Genomic DNA, 21,086 nt, shown 5'->3' with positions numbered 1-21,086 from the left:
GGGGTCAATACTGGGGCCCCTCCTGTTCAGCCTGTACATTAATGATCTGCCTTCTGTCTGTACTGGGTCTGAAGTTCAAATGTATGCAGATGATACAGTGATATATGTGCATGCAAAGAGCAAACAACAAGCTGCACAAGAACTCACTACTGTAATGGTCCAGGTTACAAAGTGGCTCAGTGACTCGTGTTTGCATCTCAATGTGAAAAAAACTGTTTGCATGTTCTTCACAAAGAGGGCAACAGATGCTACTGAGCCAGATGTCTATGTGTCAGGGGAGAAGCTCCAGGTGGTATCCGATTTTAAGTACCTTGGCATCATACTTGATTCCAACCTCTCTTTTAAAAAGCATGTGAAAAAGGTAATTCAAATAACCAAATTCAACCTAGCTAATTTCCAATTTATACGAAATTGTTTGACTACAGAGGTAGCAAAACTGTACTTCAAATCTATGATACTCCCCCACTTAACATACTTGTAGAAAAGGCCCATGGAGTTGGTGGAATACTCCTTTAATTCATTGCCATTTACTCAGCTGGGCCAGGGGCGCTTTAATTAGGTCAGGTGGAAATGTCCGACAGATCTCAACTCCATAAAAGGAGGAAATTGCCATCGCCTGATCTTGCTGCTTTCTCTTCCTTAACTCCATCTCATCCAGATGTTCTGTGCGTCCATGAATCCACGTAAGTCCACCGACTCTGTTACCTTTCATGTTACCTTTCTGAATTATCTGTGGCGATCGGGAGAGTGGGCCATTCAGTTACTGTTAATAGTTATTACCGCGGAGCGCGGCTTGGAGCGCATCTTCAAACATATTGTGTAATGTGAATTGTCAAAGATCACGGCCCTACGGATGCTCATTATACAATCGATATGGTTCATGTGTATTGAATTTGTATTGAAATTATTTATATGTACACATGAAGACAATTGGAAGCGTGAAAGGAGAAACGTCATTGTTTGCTAACTGATTGACTTTGATCATGGGGATTATAGATTGTATAACCATTCACTGTTTGTATTCTCATGATTTATGATAAATAGTTATGAGCCTAAATGACTCACGGATGATTACTATTGACTTCTTCATGAACTGGACTGTTGAATTCCCTAAATTATGTTAATAATGAATGATATGATTTGATCTTTGATTATGAATTTGATTGTATACATGTTATTTGTTTCCTTTGTGATGCAGCACAGACTACTCAATAAATATACCACTTTATGGTTAAAGGAATTCCTGCCTCAGTCTCATCCATTCCTCTGTCACCTGACACGTGACCACCTGTTCACCTTCACTGTCAGTCATCCTACCTGTCCAGCTACCCACACAGATTCCAATAATCTTCCAATGGTCCTTTGAACCGGATGATGACTGAACCAAAGACAGGTGAAAAGGAAATGGAGGCGGAGAGGGAAGAATTGTCTCCACTGGAAGGAAGAAGAGAGGAGGAGAGAGCAGCTGAGGGAAAGGCCTTGGAACAAAGGAAATATCCAGGAGCTAAACCTAAAGCAACAAAGGCTTCATCCTCAACTACCAGCAGCACCAGAAGAACCAGGCAAGCACCTGGTTATCTTAAGGATTATGTGGTCGAGGTTCCGACATCAAAGGGCAAGCCCACCAGAGCTCAAAGAGTTGATGGATCAACTATATGTTTCAGCCATCAACCATCCCCTCTGAGCCAAGGACCGGAAACTGCTTTGGAGCAGGAAAGTGGTCTACGTGAAGAACCTATGGAGGAGGTAACTCCCACTGCACAGGTCGACCAGCTTCCAGAGGCAGGCTCCGCTCACCCCTTAACTAATGGGAAATCGTCGAAGCACTCTAGACGCAGTGGGAGTTCGACCAGTGGATACCCCTTTGGAAGTGGCCATGGCAGCCGCCATTCACTAGCCCTCAGCGATTCATAGACCGCTGTCCTACAAGAGAGGATGAAACTATTAGCTTTGGAAGAAATTGAGCGTCAGATTGAGGAGGAACGACAGGCTGACGAACGATGTCACCAATTGGATGTGCAGGCACGTAGAGCTCTACAGGAACGGGAATTCATTGCCAAGGACCTGGTACAGCAGCGACGGCACCGTCAAGCCAGAAGGGAATTTAGAGGAGGCACGGATGGTCTCATCCTTCGTGGAGAGGAACGAACAGGGAGTTGACCTGACCACCCCTCCACATGGACCTGAACTGTCTGCCTTTCTTTCCCAATCTGCCCCTCTGGTACAGCATGGCCCACAGTCCTCGGAGGCTCATGGGTCAACAGCCAACACTGAGCACGGGAGACAGGCCGCTCCGCCAGTGACACAAGTTAGCATTCCTCCATCTGGACAAAGCATCACTCCTTCGCCTTTCCGCCAATTACCAACCAAGGCAAATCGTTCCTTTCGTCCAGGGCCAGGCCAGTCCTCAAACAACAGGTCGGAGGGCTCTCGCCCAATTCCGGCTGCCACAAATGGTGGGTCTGGGACAGTAGGGGACCGGCCCAATGAGGCCACAGTGGGCTCATCAGAAGTCCCGGGTTTATCCTTCACGCAACCAGAAGAGGGAGCCAACATTATGAAACTTCTAGTAGCCTCAGCCTATGGAATTCCCAGACCCAAACTGCCATACTTTGAAAATGGAAAGGAGAGTGAATTTGTCCTTTTGGAAATGGCATTGGAGAGTCTACTGGGTATTCACAGTCATCTGTCAGAACGCTACAAATACCAAGTACTAATGGATCATTTGCGGTTTCCCAGTGCATACAGGCTGGCCCAATCCTTTATGCACTCCGCAACACCATACACTGCAGCTCTCCAGGCCCTGAAGGCGAGATATGGTGAGCCACGTCAGCTGGTCCAGAATGAACTAAACAACATCCTGAACACGTCTCCAATTAAAATGGGAGACCATGCTGCCTTCCAAGAATTCTCCCTGGCTGTCCAATCCCTGACCTCGATGCTCCAATCCGTTGAAGGAGAAGACGGGAACGAGCTGAAATGTGGCTCCCACGTGGACAGGCTTCTTAGCAAACTTCCAGTGTACCTCAGAGACAGTTTCATTGAACATTGTTTGAATAAGGGCATCCTGAAAGAGGGCTCGAGAAGCACCTATGCTCTTAGAGACCTGGCCGCATGGTTGGAGGTGAAGGCAAAGGCGAAGAGCATCGCTCACCAGGCCACAATCTCCGCCATAGCCACAGGGGGAAGGAAGGAGTTTGAACGCCAGCAGGGACAGAAAAGACCAAATCCCACTACCATGTACTTAAATAGTGAGGCCGGGGAGGAACCCAGGAAGAAGACCCCTCTCAAGAGCAAGAACATCAAATTCCAGCCTTACTGCCCATATTGCAATAGTAAGGGGCACTTCCTTGGCTCATGCCCCAGGGTTAAAAAGCTCCCTCAAACTCAATTGAAGGCCTGGATCACTTCAGGCGAGCGATGCTATAAGTGTGCCCGTAGCCATAAGGCGGAGACCTGCACATTGAGGAAGACCTGCAACCGCTGTAAAGAAATCCATCTCACCGTGTTGCATGATCTAATTCCCCAAGCAAAGAAGGAGGAGAGTATGCTCATGGTAGGAGCTGCAAAGGAGCTGTATCTCGACCAGCGGAACCGGTCTCCAAGGGTCATGTTGAAGGTGGTCAAGGTCACTCTGCAAAGTGAAGGGAGAAGCATTGATACATTCACCGTTCTAGATGATGGGTCAGAAAGAACAATCATTCTCACAGCGGCCACCCGTCAGCTTAACCTGGAAGGGACCCCCGAGACCCTTAATCTCAGAACGGTGCGACATGATGTTATCCAAATGAAAGGCTCTGCTGTAACCTTCAGCATTTCACCTTCAGGAAACAGGGACGTGGCCTATAACATCACCAATGCCTTCACGGCAGATGGCTTGAATCTCGCAGAGCACTCCTGCCCGGTAAGTGTTCTACAGAAACAATATCCTCATCTACGAGGATTGCCTCTTCCTAACCTGGCCAGAGTAGCACCACTTATCCTGATTGGGTCAGACCACCCACATCTTGTCACCCCGACTGAGCCTATACGAGCTGGACCAGAAGGAGGACCCATTGCTGTCCATACATCCTTGGGTTGGGCTGTGCAAGGTCCATCCCATCTACTTCTCTCCACCCAAGCTGTACAGTCACAGCAAGTCGTCTTCACCAGAAGCAATCCAGATGCAGCCACTGACCTCCTTCGGAATGTTGAGATGCTCTGGAAGATGGACACCTTCTCCAACCGGAAGCTACAGGAGGTCACTCGCTCGAAAAATGACTCCTATGCATTAGACCTCCTGGAGAAGAGCACCACCACCACTGAAATGGATGGCGTTCGCAGGTATGCAACCCCACTGCTACGGGTGCCCGACCATCCTCCTCTGGCAACCACGACACGGGCTGTACTCCCACTACTGCGTGGAACGGAGCGACGCCTGGTGAAGAATCCTGAGCTTGCAGAAGTTCATAACCGAGAGATTCATAACCTTGTGAAGGCAGGCTATGTCACTGAAGTGACAGCTCATGAAGAGGGAAACGCACTCCGTGAATCCTGGTATCTCCCTCACCATGTTATCCAGCAACATGGTGGGAAGTATAGACTTGTCTTCAACTGTTCATTCCAAGCAGCTGGTCAAAGCCTGAATGACTGTCTACTCCCCGGACCAACCTTAGGTCCTTCCTTGCTCGGTGTCCTTCTCCGGTTCCGGCAGCACTCTACAGCCATCAGTGGAGACATCAAAGCCATGTTTCATCAGATTTGTTTACTGCCTTCTGACACCACACTGCTCCGGTTCATATGGCGAGATATGGAACGAGATGCAGAGCCCACAATCTATGAATGGCAGGTACTCCCATTTGGCACCACCTGCAGTCCTTGCTGTGCCATATACGCTCTGCAGAGACACGCACGGGAGCATCCAGACAGTGACCCAGAAGTATTGGATTCAGTGGAAAATGCCTTCTATGTGGATAACTGCTTACAGAGCATCCCATCCACGGCTGAAGCGAAATCACTCCTTGATAAAGTACGGAATCTCCTGTCCAAAGGGGGATTTGAGGTCCGACAGTGGGCTAGTAACAGAGCGGAGGTTATCCAGCACCTCCCGCCACAAGCTAGGTCCAGTAGCAGTGAACTATGGCTAACGCAGTCTGGGTAACCCAGAAGAGCCCACTCTAGGACTGAGGTGGAGCTGCATACCGGATACCCTGGGGTATAAGCACCGCTCATCCTCGAGTAAAGAAACCCCCACTCTGCGCACCATCTATCGGACCCTGGCCAGTCAATACGATCCCCTTGGGTATATCCTGCCATACACAACACGGGCCAAAGTCTTAGTCCAGGACCTGTGGCAGACCAAGAGGGACTGGGATGAACCAATCCACCCGGCTGACCTAGTGGAACGATGGATCTGTTGGGAAACTGAGTTAACGGAGCTCTCTGATGTCCAAATGCCAAGATGTTATGTACCAACCTGTGCTGACCAACTGGGATCATGCCTGGAACTGCATGTGTTCTGTGACTCTTCGGAGCGAGCTTATGGGGATGTTTCCTATCTTAGAGTGGGGGATAAGGCAGGCCACACCCATGTCTCCTTTGTCATGGCCGGGTCCAGGGTTGCACCCAAGAAGCAGTTGTCAATGCCTAGGCTGGAACTCAGTGCTGCCCTTTCCGGAGCCCAGTTGGCCTCTACCTTGCGAGCCGAGCTCACCTTGCCAATCCAACGGGTCATCTACTGGAGTGATTCGACCACTGTATTGACCTGGCTCAAGTCGGAGTCCTGCAGGTATAAGGTGTTTGTCGGAACTCGCATTGCGGAAATCCAAGAACTAACAGAAGTCCAGGACTGGAGGTATGTTGATAGCATAAACAATCCTGCTGATGACATTACTAGAGGTAAAACCCTTAAGGAATTGGCTAAACCCCATCGCTGGAGCTTGGGACCACCATTCTTGTCCCAACCAGAGAACGAGTGGCCGACAGCCCCCAGGCGTGCGGTCCCTCCGCAACCAACTGAAGCTCATGAGTTAAGGAAGTCCGCCCAATGCTACAGCATTTCTACAGAACCAACAACGGCTCTCCCTGACCTAACACAATCCCAAACACTGCCGGATCTGATCACAGCCACAAACCAGACCTCAGATGGGTTGGCTTCGATACCCACCTCCCTCACGGCAGAGACACTACTCCTCCAGCAAGCACAAGCAGTTAGCTTCTCTGAGGATTTAAAAGCTCTGAAAGCCGGTAGGGAAGTGGCTAAGGACAGCCGTCTTCTCTCTCTTGCCCCAGAATATGATCCAATCCTTGGAGTGATCAGAGTCGGAGGGAGGCTGCGCCAAGCAGAGGTTTTGGACCCAGATGCTATCCACCCAATTATCCTTGACTCCAGACACCCTCTTACCAGGCTCCTCATCAAGAGTTATGATGAGCGGCTTCTCCACCCAGGTCCAGAGAGGGTCTATGGGGAGATGAGGCGGAAGTACTGGATAATTGGAGGACGAGGAGCCATTCGTAAGCACCAATACGCCTGCGTAGAATGTCAGATGGCGGGCCGGAGCTACGGTGCCCAAAATGGCAGATTTACCCCCTGCTCGCTTGCGCCTCCTTAAACCACCCTTCTGGTCAACAGGAGTAGATTGCTTTGGCCCCTTGATGATCAAGTTAGGTCGTCGTGTGGAAAAGCGCTGGGGCATTCTATTCAAATGTTTGACAACCAGATGTGTCCACCTGGACCTACTGGAAAGTTTGGATACTGAATCCTTCCTCATGGCCCTACGGCGGTTTATCTCTCGACGGGGGAAACCCTACGAGATTCTGGCTGACAGAGGTACAAACTTCAAGGCAGGAGAAGCCAGGTTGGAGGAAGCCTTCCAAGCCATGGAACCCAGCCTCCAGGATCAGCTGATGGACCAACAAATCTCATTCAAATTTAACCCTCCAGGCGCTCCTCATTTTGGAGGAACATGGGAGCGAGAGATCAAATCTGTAAAGACGGCCTTACGAGTCGTACTAGGGGACCAAACTGTCACTGAAACTGTCTTGAGGACTGTCCTGATAGAGGTGGAAGGGATTCTGAACTCCAAAGCCTTGGGATATCTCTCTGCAGACATCGCTGACCCCGATCCGGTTACACCTAATATGCTCTTGATGGGACGCCGAGATGCGTCACTTCCTCAAGCCATGTATGCTGATACCAACCTCGTAGGCAGACGCCGGTGGCGACACAGCCAAATCTTAGCTGACCATTTTTGGACCCGATTCATTCGGGATTACCTACCAAGTCTACAGCACAGATGGAAATGGCGGAGAGAAATGGCCAGCCTGGAAACTGGCCAAGTAGTAATGATGGTGGACCCTCAGCTGCCTCGAGCCTCCTGGCCAGTGGGCCGTATAACTAAGACCATGCCTGGGATCGATGGTCGTGTTAGATCAGTGGAGATCCAGGTGAAGAACCGGACATATATCCGGCCAGTTGCCCGACTGATTCCTCTCCCTGAGATGACAGAGGACGGGGAGCAATGAGCCTTTTTTGAGGAGTGTGGAATTTAACAAATTTCCGGGGTGGCTGTAGAAAAGGCCCATGGAGTTGGTGGAATACTCCTTTAATTCATTGCCATTTACTCAGCTGGGCCAGGGGCGCTTTAATTAGGTCAGGTGGAAATGTCCGACAGATCTCAACTCCATAAAAGGAGGAAATTGCCATCGCCTGATCTCGCTGCTTTCTCTTCCTTAACTCCATCTCATCCAGAAGTTCTGTGCGTCCATGAATCCACGTAAGTCCACCGACTCTGTTACCTTTCATGTTACCTTTCTGAATTATCTGTGGCGATCGGGAGAGTGGGCCATTCAGTTACTGTTAATAGTTATTACCGCGGAGCGCGGCTTGGAGCGCAGCTTCAAACATATTGTGTAATGTGAATTGTCAAAGATCACGGCCCTACGGATGCTCATTATACAATCGATATGGTTCATGTGTATTGAAATTGAAAATTTATATGTACACATGAAGACAATTGGAAGCGTGAAAGGAGAAACGTCATTGTTTGCTAACTGATTGACTTTGATCATGGGGATTATAGATTGTATAACCATTCACTGTTTGTATTCTCATGATTTATGATAAATAGTTATGAGCCTAAATGACTCACGGATGATTACTATTGACTTCTTCATGAACTGGACTGTTGAATTCCCTAAATTATGTTAATAATGAATGATATGATTTGATCTTTGATTATGAATTTGATTGTATACATGTTATTTGTTTCCTTTGTGATGCAGCACAGACTACTCAATAAATATACCACTTTATGGTTAAAGGAATTCCTGCCTCAGTCTCATCCATTCCTCTGTCACCTGACACGTGACCACCTGTTCACCTTCACTGTCAGTCATCCTACCTGTCCAGCTACCCACACAGATTCCAATAATCTTTCAATACTGCTTGACTAGTTGGGCCCAAGCTTGCTGTACAACATTAAAACCTATTCAGTCTGTCTACAAACAGGCTCTCGAAGTGCTTGATAGGAAGCCCAATAGCCATCATCATTGTCACATCCTTAGAAAGCATGAGCTCTTGAGTTGGGAAAATCTTGTGCAATACACCGACGCATGTCTTGTATTCAAGATCCTTAATGGCCTGGCTCCCCCTCCACTCAATATTTTTGTTAAACAGAAAACCCGGACATATGGCAGCAGATCCACAAGGTCTGCCATGAGAGGTGACTGTATAGTTCCCCTAAGGAAAAGCACCTTTAGTAAATCTGCATTCTCTGTGAGAGCTTCCCATGTCTGGAATACACTGCCATCAGACACACAACTGCACCACATATCACACTTTCACAAAATGCTTGAAGACATGGCTAAAGGTCAATCAGATTTGTGAACATAGTCCCTAGCTGTGTGTTGCCGCTTTCCATGTTGTCTATTGTCTGTAGCTTGTGAGGTGTGGAAACACTTTGTTGCTTTTATGAATTTTGTCTTGCTGCTTTTTGTTCTATGTTGCTCTGTCTGTATGCTACGTCTTGATTGTCCTATGTTGCTCTGTCTGTATGCTATGTCTTGCTTGTCCTATGTTCTAATGTCTTGCTTGTTCTATGTTGCTATGTCTTGCTTGTTCTATGTTGCTATTGTCTATATTGTAATTGTTTTTAATAACCTGCCCAGGGACTGCGGTTGAAAATTAGCCGGCTGGCTAAAACCGGCACTTTTACTGGAACGTTGATTAATGTGCACTGTCCCTGTAAAAATAAAAAATAAACTCAAACTCAAACAGTGCACACAGAATAAGTGAAGGCTGTTTTACAATGTCCTACACAGTTTGGAAGATGAGGGCTCCCTTGACCTGTCAAATATGTTTGACATGGCCATCTACAAGTCCTGCCATAACTGTTCAAACCTGAAAGCATATGAGAGATCATTTGAAGCAACATAATGAAACATTGAACATCATACCCAGTCCTCTGTCCTACACAAGTTATTACTATTATTGTAACCTTTCTGTGCATAAGGAGATATAATTGGTTAAAGTATTCTAAGGTACTTTGCATTTCTACTTCACCGTCTCCTGTTGAATTGAACCGTTTTCTTCAATGAATGTGAGAGATTGAATTGACATTGGATTCTATAGCTAGGTTTCCATAGCTAGGTTTCCATCCAATTGGCTACAGATTTTTTTATGCGAATATTCTGAAGTCTGGGTAAAGATAATATGCACATTTTCCTAATAGTGGTGTTTTCTACCAAACAGACTTGTTGAAGATCCAAAATCAGTGTGTGATGACGTAGTGTACACAAAATCATTTACATTTTCAACTCTACGGATAGTTGTCACAAATGTTTGCGTTAGACGCAATGTAGGCTAGTCTACATAAGGCACTCCTTTGCAAAGCATTTAAATACCAGTTATACATGAAACAGCACAGCTTGTTATCTCTACTCAGTGCAGGGATTATAATATAGGTGTAGGCCACCTGCCTAACTATACTCTAGAATGTATAGAACAGATCCAATTTCAATAATATGTTGTCATAATCTATGTATTCAGCACAAACAAATAGCGGTGGAAATGACTGTTGATCGTGAACACTTTTACCAGAGATAAAGCTTCCCCTGCCACAACCACAGACATGAAACATGCATGTTGCGATGTCCACATTCTCCACGCCTTGGTCTGCTCTCACCTAGATGATGATATACAAACACTAGCATTATAATCAAGACAACTGTTCATCATAATTCAATCACTCTCCTCTATGTGGTGTATGAAACTTGTTCAACATCAATATATTTTTATTGATAGACAAGGCCTCAGGCAGACCAGGCATATGGTCTGATTCGAGGCCATATACAAAGTAACCAACGGTGTCAATTTACAAACAAATGCCTGATTCCACACAACACTAGAGGGAATGATGCTGTTACCTCAATGGAAAGCCTTGCTTCGCTACAGAGTCTAGGAAGAATCCAAGGGCGGTTGATGCTCTGTTGTTGGTTGCTGCACCGAGGTACATGATCTATAGGATATCATTATGAAACTGAGTGTGTAATAAAAAAATAACACATACAAAAACAGCTGGGCTGTTGTACAATTCAAACTAAATGTTTATATAAGGCACTGGATTATCCACATTGAGTCAGACAAGCATTACGAACTTCAAATACCATGGGAGATGAATAGGTTACCTTGAGAAGCCGTCTATGCCACCATATATTACAAAACCATATCTGTTGAAAGACATTTTTGGACAGTTTTGTATACTTGCCAAATCAGCCATCTTGCAGTAAAATATAACAGAGGCAGCATTGTATGGCCTATGAGACCCTCCCGAACTGAATGGAGTTTAAGCTTACCTGATCATCTTGTCGTTGGTGTCCACGTGTATGACAGAAAGAGGACAACACATCCAAGTCCTGCCACTCTTTCCTGTATTCCTGCAGCATCTACATGAAGCGCTGAGTCCCACACTCGGGTCCACTGGACTTGATGACCCATTGCTTTCAGAAGTTCTCACACCATCCTAATTGTGGTGAACTTGTCTTGATTGTGGCCACCAGATTGTCCAGCTCCTCGTCTATCATTTGGTTGCATGTTCTCCTCACCACAATACTGTATTCCTGCATTCTGAGTTGGTCAGTTTGTGTTGAGGTGACAAGCAGTTTGGCGATGCAAGGTACAGGCAGATCCATTTCAATCAGCTGTCGAAGGTGCTGTTCTGAAACAGTCAGTTTAAGACGTCCCATTTTGCCATCAACAACAACTGATGGGGCATTTCCTTCTTCCATTTCAGCATTGACTAGACTATACAGATTGGAGAGACCCTGCACACCTCTTGAGGCAAGCGTACTTGATTTGCTAGTGAGCTGATAAATATCATCTCAATGGTGCAGACAAACTGTAAGTAATCAAGATCAAGAGGAAGGCATGGCATGCCCGCTGCAATCTGTACAGGAGCTTGTCCATAATGTGTCTCCCCATCGCCTGTGAGGACATATACAAATTGTAATTTGAAAAAATGTCACCCAACCAGCTGGTATCAGGCAAGATTGGGTCTAGACTTCAGGTATTGTTATGGGAATAGCCATTTAGGGTTGTCACTGTTCTCTCTCTCTCACACACAGACTCACTCAAACACACAAATATTTCAGTATGGGTGGCAGTGGCTAGCTGTAACATTACATGCATGCAGTCTTGCGACTCATTCCATTTGGCTACCTAGTCTGACACAAAAGCCAGCCAACTAAGCTAACGTACTTTGAAATTCTCAGTCAGTCAGTCAATAATCTACAGATATTAGAAGCGTGTCTATGTAATACTAATATTTAATGACAAACCATGTAACTACTTAGGTAAACATTTGAATTACCTGTTGCCCAAAGTTTGGTGCCATTGTTGATAAGTTATCAGCCATGTTCAGAACATGGGGCCACTGGGGGAAAGATTTGGCTAGTAGTGATGAGGTCAGGCCGTCTGGTTAAGTAGCCAATATTTAAAAAAATCCTAACTAGAGGCGCATTTCCTAAAAACAGCAGAGGAGGAAAAGGGATAAATGGGCCCAAAATCTGTCTTCTCCAGCAGGTGGCGTGTTTTCGCTCACCAAGCGAGGAGCTTTTATATGGAGGTCAATGAGAGGGTGTCAAATTTGGTTAACAAAAAATGTAATTATTTGCTACGTGCGGCTTTTGATTGAATATAAGTTCCTTAGTGCTTAGGTTGTTACGAGTGTACTGATATAAGTAGGACACGTGACATCCCGGTAACTTTGAGAAAAAACACTTTATATAGGCGCTGTGCCTGTTATCACATTCGTATCTGCTCTGTCATTGGCTAGAATGGTCCACCTGGTCTTGCCCCTTCCCGACAGCACTCCTTTTTAAAATACATTTATTTTCATTGGTGGCCAATGGAGTATCTGGTCAATATAAGGAATAATCTGTGATATGTACCTTCATCGATTTTCGGCTACTTTCGGTTTACCACTCAAACGCACCCAGTGCCTACAAGTGTGACGTACTGGATAAGCAGTTCCTGTAATTATCCTTGCTATTCGGGATGCTTGGGACGTCCGAACGCTGACGTTACACCATTAAAGTTTACATTTTAAATGGTTATGATACTTCTTTTTACAGATCAATGTTAAGGTAAGGGTTATGGTTAAGGTAGGGGTTAGGGTTTAGAATGTGGACGTCCCAAGGATCCCGAACAGCACTAAACCGTTCTATTCTGTCTTTGGTTTTGCTTTCACTTTACTAGAAATCATGTCAGTACAATTTCTGGTAAAGGACACCGATAATTTGCTGTTTTTGACGTCCAACTTATCCAACCCACAGTCATTGCATTAAAAATACATCTAAACCCTGTGACGGTTTCGTATGGCCTGTCTGATCTTGGCAGCGTGATAAAGTTCGATATTAAACAGCAGCAGGTGAGTTGCTATTCATAATTTTCATGCCTCGATTCGTGGCCTATGACTGATTATGCACTAGGACAAACTTATTTTCACGATTTCACTTATATAATCAAAATCAGTACATTGTAGCACGGTTTTTGGACTCATTCAGTAGTTTTACCAAATTAAGTAGATTCATTTTGAAAAATAATGTTAAAATTATCATTTATATTCCTAAAACATACATTAAAATGATACTGTTTCTGTTCCCTGATGTTATGGATTTTTGATTTATAGCCCAGTTTCAAAATACCGGTTTTAGATGTCCAAATTCATGGTCAATATCCTGAAATAAGTCGTTATTTGGAAGAAATTATATAACAATTCATCCCTAAACACACTAGTCACTTATTTGAGGTAAAAGGATGTGTAATTTCCTGTAAATCATGTGTGGTGAAAACGTTAGTTTGTTTAATGTAATACGTTCTGTATACCGTAGGGAATGTTGTGTAATATAAAATTGTCAGAATAATTCAATATAAGCTGATAAAAAACAATAACATATGTGTTATGGGTGTAAAATGGCACAGTGATGCCATCTGTTGGTAAATGTTCATTACTGCAACTCTTGTGTTTTACCGGGGTGCTTGAGATACCCGGATGTGTTGTGACGTTCAAACAATATGTCTTACTACTTTATCCATGGATAGTTAAAAAATGCTCCTAACCACAATTTAACCAGGCGCTCTAGTCTAGAGCTTCTATAGTGACTGTGCCAGGCTGAATGTTTGACGTCGACTATACCTTGTCACTATTATTGGAATCGTAAATTCAAAATCCAGGCTTAGCTTACTCAATATTTTGCAACATGTAAAACGTTGCAGATAAATTGTATATTGTAGGCTACTTCACAATGCATGTTTTTTTCTGAAAGTGTTGTAACGTTGTGCCCAGACTAGTAAACATACCCTCCTTAATGCGTTGTTACCATAATGACAGGTCAGAGCAGCTGGGATCAAATCCTATTTTCCTACAGCAGCATCAGTGTGAAAGTACAAGTACAAGTATGAGTCAGGTAACTACAATGACATTATACAGTAACATTAAGCAGCTGTGTAAACCTGTGAACAATGCTTTGGACTAATAAATAGCATATCAATGTCTTCCTCCTAGGCAAGGACAATGAGTTTGGAAGAGCAAATCAGGAGCCTCTCACCAGTTGCAGCAGATGCCCTGGCAAGTAAGTTAACATGGAACATCTGACTGAGCTTTATGCATTGTGTTGTCAACTGTGTTCCTAATTACATCGTTTGTTTCTAGTTGCTGAAATTACAGATGACATTGACATTCAAGAGTTAACAAGAGTAGATCTGAACGAACTTCTGCCAGGCATTCAACATTTAAAACTTAGAAAGAAGATCAGTGAACGTATAAATACATCTAAACAGGTTGGTATAGCCCCAATAGCTTCTAAAGCTACTGTACCACTATTCTGGAATCATTCACTAGTTACTAGAATGTTTGATTCAATGTGCAATTCCATTGGATGTACTAATTCCCCTGTTTTCTGTAATATTTCTGATTCTTAGAACACAGCTAAACCTATTACTTTAGTTCTTAACAAGCTAAGGGAATTCCTTCCGGTTGATGTCATGGAGAGTAAGTCCCTTTTCAAAACAATTCAGCATAGCACTCACCCAATACAGTTTTGGTGTATCTTTGGTTGTAATTGTATGCACTGGTCACTTTCTCCTTACAGATGCACTTGTTCCCGGGGGAGTGTTACATGGCTACGTCCCTATTCTTAGAGATTTGGAGAAGCAGCTGGCCAAAGCCCTCTACTTCATTCAGGCACACGTTGGTTTGCTCGAGAGCTACATTGGAGAAGAGTCCATGGAGGCTCAGAGCAGTGCTGCATCTCCATCAGTTGACTCTGCTACAGCAGGAAACCAGCCATCAAATGTTGAGGGTAAATTACTTAACTGCTGTGTTAGCTGCAGCACAGTGGGTCTCATTCCTCATTCTTCATGAATCAAAAGACGGTAGATGATGGCATACAAATCATAAACACTGTAGTAGATTTCATGAAACAGCCACCACTAACATTGAATGGCTGCTGCCAACACACTGACTCAACTCCAGCCACTTTAATAATGGGAATTGATGGGAAATGATGTAAAATATATCACTAGCCACTTTAAACAATGCTACCTAATATAATGTTTACATACCCTACACTATTCATCTCATATGTATACGTTTATACTGTACTCTATATACTCTACTGCATCCTTATGTAATACATGTATCACTAGCCACTTTAACTATGCCACTTTGTTTACATACTCATCTCATATGTATATACTGTACTCGATACCATCTACTGTATCTTGCCTATGCTGCTCTGTACCATCACTCATTCATATATCTTTATGTACATATTCTTTATCCCCTTACACTGTGTATAAGACAGTAGTTTTGGAATTGTTAGTTAGATTACTTGTTGGTTATTACTGCATTGTTGGAACTAGAAGCACAAGCATTTCGCTACACTCGCATTAACATCTGCTAACCATGTGTATGTGACAATTAAATTTGATTTGATTTAGATTTGAATAGTATAGTTTTGTTGAGAAGTTAAACATTCAAGGCCTAGGTTGGCTTCAACTAGTGGCACTGTAATGGCACTCGAACACAGTCCTGTCTTCGCCTGAAAGAACCCCAGTTAACGGCACTAATCCTTCAATCATTTTTTAGTCCAGAAAACATCTGTTAATCGCACCTCAGGATCATCAGGTAACGCAAAACCTTTAACAGGGCACTTTATTGTCAAAATGTAATAATTCTACAGATGTTATGAAACCCTTTTACAGCTTGCAAAGCTAACCACAATGACTTGCAGACTCACAAGAATGTGCTGCAATACTGTTGATTTTAATTCATAGTATTTTATGTGGTCCTCAGCCTTATGTGCCGCTGACAGCCAGCCCAAACAATGCAGAACAGAAGTGTCTGGTGCGCCGAACAGACCCACCTTCAAAGAAACTCAAGATGAGACCTCAATGTCACACTCTCATACTTCAGGAGCAGCTGGTAACCTACAGTTGAAGTCGGAAGTTTACACACACCTTAGCCAAATACATTTAAACTCAGTTTTTCACAATTCCTGACATTTAATCGTATTCAACATTCCCTGTCTTAGGTCAGTTAGGATCAGCACTTTATTTTAAGAATGTGAAATGTCAGAATAATAGTACAGAGAATGATTTATCAGCTTTTATTTCTTTCATCACATTCCCAGTGGGTCAGAAGTTTACATACTCAATTAGTATTTGGTAGCATTGCCTTTAAATTGTTTAACTTGGGTAAAATGTTTTGAGTAGCCTTCCACAAGCTTCCCACAATAAGTTGGGTGAATTTTGGCCCATTCCTCCTGACAGAGCTGGTGTAACTGAGTCAGGTTTGTACTCCTCCTTGCTCGCACACTCTTTTTCAGTTCTGCCCACAAATTTTCTATGGGATTGAGGTCAGGGCTTTGTGATGGCCACTCCAATACCTTGACTTTGGAAGTATGCTTGGGGTCATTGTCCATTTGGAAGACCCAGTTACGACCAAGCTTTAACTACCTGACTGACGTCTTGAGATGTTGCTTCAATATATCCACATTTTCTTTCCTCATGATGCCATCTATTTTGTGAAGTGCACCAGTCCCTCCTGCAGCAAAGCACCCCCACAACATGATGCTGCCAACCCCATGCTTCACAGTTGGGATGGTGTTCTTCGGCTTGCAAGCCTCCCTCTTTTTCCTCTAAACATAACGATGGTCATTATGGCCAAACAGTTCTATTTGTTTCATCAGACCAGAGGACATTTCTCCAAAAAGTACGCTCTTTGTCCCCAGTTGCAAACTAGTCTGGCTTTTTTGTGGCTGTTTTGGAGCAGTGGCTTCTTCCTTGCTGAGTGGGCTTTCAGGTTATGTCGATATTGGACTCATTTTACTGTGGATATAGATACTTTTGTACCTGTTTCCTCCAGCATCTTCACAAGTTCCTTTGGTGGTGTTCTGGGATTGATTTGCACTTTTCTCACCAAAGTACGATAATTTCTAGGAGACGGGACGCGTCTCCTTCCTGAGCGGTATGGCGGCTGCGTGGTCCCATGGTGTTTATACTTGCGTACTATTGTTTGTACAGATGAATGTGGTACCTTCAGGCGTTTGGAAATCGCTCCCAAGGATGAACCAGACTTGTGGAGGTCTACAGTTTTTTTTTTCTGACGTCTTGGCTGATTTTTATTTTATTTTCCCATGATGTCAAGCAAAGAGGCACTGAGTTTGAAGATAGGCCTTGAAGTACACCCACAGGTACAGCTCCAATTAACTCAGATGATGTCAATTAGCCTATCAGAAGCTTCTAAAGCCATGACATGGAATTTTCCAAGCTGTTTAAAGGCACAGTCAACTTAGTGTATATAAACTTCTGACCCACTGGAATTGTGATACAGTGAAATAATCTGTCTGTAAACATTACTTGTGTCATGCACAAAGTAGATGTCCTAACCCGACTTGCCAAAACTACAGTTTGTTAACAAGAAATTTGTGGAGTGGTTGAAAAACTAGGTTTTATGACACCAACCTAAGTGTATGTAAACTTCCGACTTCAACTGTATGTGGTATATCAAACATTTAATTTGACTGTTGGCTGTGTACCTGGTATTAAAAGTATTAAAATCCTTAGCAAAAGAGTTTGATTAGAATTTACAAGTAGGCTATGTGGTTCTCATCCTTAGGTGCTGACACCCATTTTCAAAAAAGTATAACGGATCCTTCTCAAATTTCCACTGGTTGTGGGCAGCCCGAGCCACGATGCAAACAAGAGAATTCAAGGTCTGCAGACCATCTAGGAGCAGAATGTAGGACCCACATTTCTGCACAATGCCACACAAGTCAATATCAAAACCTAAAAACTGTTCAATGTCATGAAATCCTTTAATGATATTTTGTAATTGGACACAATTATTAAGAAAGTGTGTGATTTTAAATGAATACTTTCAGATAAGATGTCCTCACCTTGGTGGCCTCTAAATAAGAAACAAGCAGGTGAGACTAATCAATATGATACTCATCTTACCTCCTAATTTATAAAAAAAAAAATATGGTGAATTATTATATTGGTGTTGTATAAAGTGTGAATTCATTTTTTGTCTTGAACAGTTAAAGTCCATTCACAAGTCTGTGGAAAAACCCTGAACACTCACCTTGCACTCATGAAACAAGTGGATGATCTGGCAGTCGGACTAAAGCGAGAGGAGACCAGACCGGAAGACTGCCAAGTCATAATAGCCTTCTGTCCTATTACATCTCGTGTGGGAACAGACATTGATGCCGCCATGAGAACAGTTAAAAGTAGGAAAGCCCTTTAAGATTACAGCATGAAAGTAACTCAACGGGATGCATTGGTCCATATTGTAGAATGACTGACTCTAATGAAAAATATATTTTTATGTGGAAGTACTAAAGATTTAATTGTGTCTCTCAACAGGTAACAAAGATGTCATTCTAGTGGTGATGCACCATACTTTTGATCACTGCTTTGTCACAAGCCAGAGATCTGCATCTCACTACATAAACGTAGTGGAGCTAGTTAATGTTCTCTTCCATGACTCTAGGGGACTTCTGCCTTGTGAAACAAATGATAAAGCAGTGACTCTCATACACAAGGCCTTACAGAAATACAGCAGCACTACTTACAAACGTTAAGTGTCCCCTGGTGGCAACAAAGTAGTGTCTGAAGTTTAACACGCAAACATGATTTAAAAACCTCATTCTACCATTCAAGGCGTTGGTCATTCGTTCTAGTTCAGAATAAAGCATGTCAATCTGTGTAGTCAACCAAATGAATGACTGTTGATACTCAAAGTAGGACTAAATTAGATGTCTCACTGTAGAACAGCTGGTGTAAGGGAATCTTTGCAGCGGCTGACCTCCAAGCATGCCCTCTTAACACTACCAATCATGCGGGATGCCTCGTGTGAATTTCAGCTTTTCCTTCTTTTGGTATTAGAAGCACGCAATGTTGTTGGATGTACTTTTAACAAATGCTTGTCTATGTCACTACTCAATCATAAGAGATTGAAAAGTTGTAACTACAGTATAATTAAATGATATTTATTTTGCTTACAGATGTCCTAATCTATGAAAATAATTCAGAACAAGTAAGAAAGTGTTACATCAAATACTGAATAACTTAGTAAGAATGACATTGATCTGTTTTTTCCCCCCAAACTGTGATCAACAGTATATTCAGATCCCTTGACTTTTTCCACATTTTGTTACGTTACAGCCTTATTCTAAAATTGATTAATCTACACAATACCCCATAATGACAAAGCAAAAAATGTATTAAATAACGGATTATATTACATTTATATAAGTACTCAGACCCTTTCCTCAGTACTTTGTTGAAGCACCTTTGGCAGCAATTACAGCCAAGTCTTCTTGGGTATGATGCCACAAGCTTGGCACACCTGTATTTGGGGAGTTTCTCCCATTCTTCTCGGCAGATCCTCACTCTATCTGGTTGGATGGGGAACGTTGCGGCACAGCTATTTTCAGGTCTTTCCAGAGATGTTAGATTGGATTCAAATCCGGGCTCTGGCTGGGCCACTCAGGACATTGAGACTTGTCCCAAAGCCACTCCTGTGTTGTCTTGGCTGTGCTCTTAGAGTTGTTGTCCTTTTGGAAGGTAAACCTTTCCCACAGTCAGGCCCTGAGCACTCTGGAGCAGGTTTTCATCAAGGATCTCTCTGTACTTTGCTCTGTTCATCTTTCCCTCGATCCTGACTAGTCTCCCAGTCCCTGCCATTGAAAAACATCCCCACAGCATGATGCTGCCACCACCATGCTTCACTTTAGGGATGGTGGCAGGTTTCTTCCAGATGTGATGCTTAGCATTCAGGCCAGTGTTCACTCTTGGTTTCTACAGACCAGAGAATCTTGTTTCTTATGGTCAGAGTCCTTTAGGTGCCTTTCGGCAAACCTCAAGCAGGCTCTCATGTGGGCTGCCTTTTACTGAGGAGTGGCTTCCATCTGGCCACTCTACCATTGGTGGAGTGCTGCAGAGATGGTTGTCCTTCTGGAAGGTTTTCCATCTCCACAGAGAAACTCTGGAGCTCTGTCAGTGAAAAATCGGGTTCTTGGTCACCTCCCTGACCAAGGCCCTTCTCTCCTGATTGCTCAGTTTGGCCGGGCGGCTCTAGGGTCTTGGTGGTTCCAAACGTCTTCCATTTATGAGTGTTGGAGACCACTGTGTTCTTGGGGACCGTTAGTGCTGCAGACATTTTGAGATACCCTTCCCCAGATCTGTGCCTTGACACAATTCTGCCTCAGAGCGCTACAGAGAATTCTTTTGACCTCATTGTCTTGGCTTTTTGTCATGCACTGTCAACTGTGGGACCTTTTTATATAGACAGGTGCCTTTCCAAATCATGTCCAATCAATTACATTTACCACAGGTGGACTCCAAGTTGTAGAAACATCAAGGATGATCAATGGAAACAGAATGCACCAGAGCTCAATTTCAAGTCTCATGGCAATGGGTCTGAATACTTATGTAAATAATTTTTATTTTTAATACATTTGCAAAAAAAATCAACCACCCGTTTTCGCTTTGTCATTATGGGATATTTTGTGCAGATTTTGAAATGTTTTATTTAATCCATTTTAAAAAGTCAAGTGAATGAATACTTTCCCAATGCATCATTCATTCGTGTTTCATGAGGAATTTCTCTGTAGATGTACTTAAAGCTAAATTGCTCATAGTTCTTATTTTCATAAAAAAGCAAAAGTGTTGAATCAAATATTTAATCACAACCCTTGTATTAAGAATGCCATTGATTAGAAAATGTAAAAACCATGTTTTTCAAACTTCTGATATCAATATAGAGACAAAGCGTTATTTATTTCTAAATATCCTAGAAAAACTAGGCACATTTGCATTTATTCACACTAAGTGATTTAGGATCACTTTCATCTTGCCTCAACTGTCTTTCCACCACAAAGTAAATGGCAAAACAGTAGTTAGTGTTTTCTAAACTGATACAAACCCTGCAGTTGTCTCCCCCCCGCCCGATGAGAAAGGAAAACCTACTCAACATGTCACAGGCCCACCGGGACACACGAACAACACTGGTGCTAAAACACTCCATTTTTGTGCTACA

At 43.5% G+C, this 21,086-nt stretch overlaps 1 protein-coding gene across 3 annotated transcripts; it reads left to right on the top strand.

Moving 5' to 3' along the window:
- Nucleotides 1–12,702: 12,702 nt before the first annotated feature.
- Nucleotides 12,703–19,047, top strand: LOC115107786 (uncharacterized). 3 transcript variants are annotated; one of them, XM_029631416.2, is made up of 11 exons: nt 12,709–12,905; nt 13,869–13,944; nt 14,043–14,109; nt 14,190–14,317; nt 14,459–14,528; nt 14,629–14,838; nt 15,834–15,962; nt 17,658–17,780; nt 17,923–17,967; nt 18,082–18,273; nt 18,410–19,047. In XM_029631416.2, the coding sequence occupies exons 2-11, from the start codon at nt 13,936–13,938 to the stop codon at nt 18,625–18,627; spliced, it is 1,191 nt and encodes a 396-aa protein (XP_029487276.1). In that variant the 5' UTR covers nt 12,709–12,905; nt 13,869–13,935; the 3' UTR covers nt 18,628–19,047. The 3 variants fall into 3 exon arrangements, with proteins under 3 accessions (XP_029487277.1, XP_029487276.1, XP_064864857.1); XM_029631417.2 differs by lacking the exon at nt 18,410–19,047 and having other exon boundaries at nt 12,703–12,905; nt 17,658–17,754; nt 18,082–18,124; XM_065008785.1 differs by lacking the exon at nt 13,869–13,944.
- The last annotated feature ends 2,039 nt before the right edge of the window (nt 19,048–21,086 follow it).

This window comes from Oncorhynchus nerka, linkage group LG24 (assembly GCF_034236695.1).
Source record: "Oncorhynchus nerka isolate Pitt River linkage group LG24, Oner_Uvic_2.0, whole genome shotgun sequence".
In the NCBI taxonomy this organism is placed as follows: Eukaryota; Metazoa; Chordata; class Actinopteri; order Salmoniformes; family Salmonidae; genus Oncorhynchus; species Oncorhynchus nerka.
This window is presented reverse-complemented; position numbering and strand designations above follow the sequence as displayed.

Bases quoted from the DNA above. Each gene is read 5' to 3' on its own strand.
- LOC115107786 (XM_029631416.2), top strand. The intron at 14,110-14,189 runs GTAAGTTAACAT...GTTTGTTTCTAG, and splicing joins TGCAGCAGATGCCCTGGCAA to TTGCTGAAATTACAGATGAC. The intron at 14,839-15,833 runs GTAAATTACTTA...TGTGGTCCTCAG, and splicing joins CCAGCCATCAAATGTTGAGG to CCTTATGTGCCGCTGACAGC.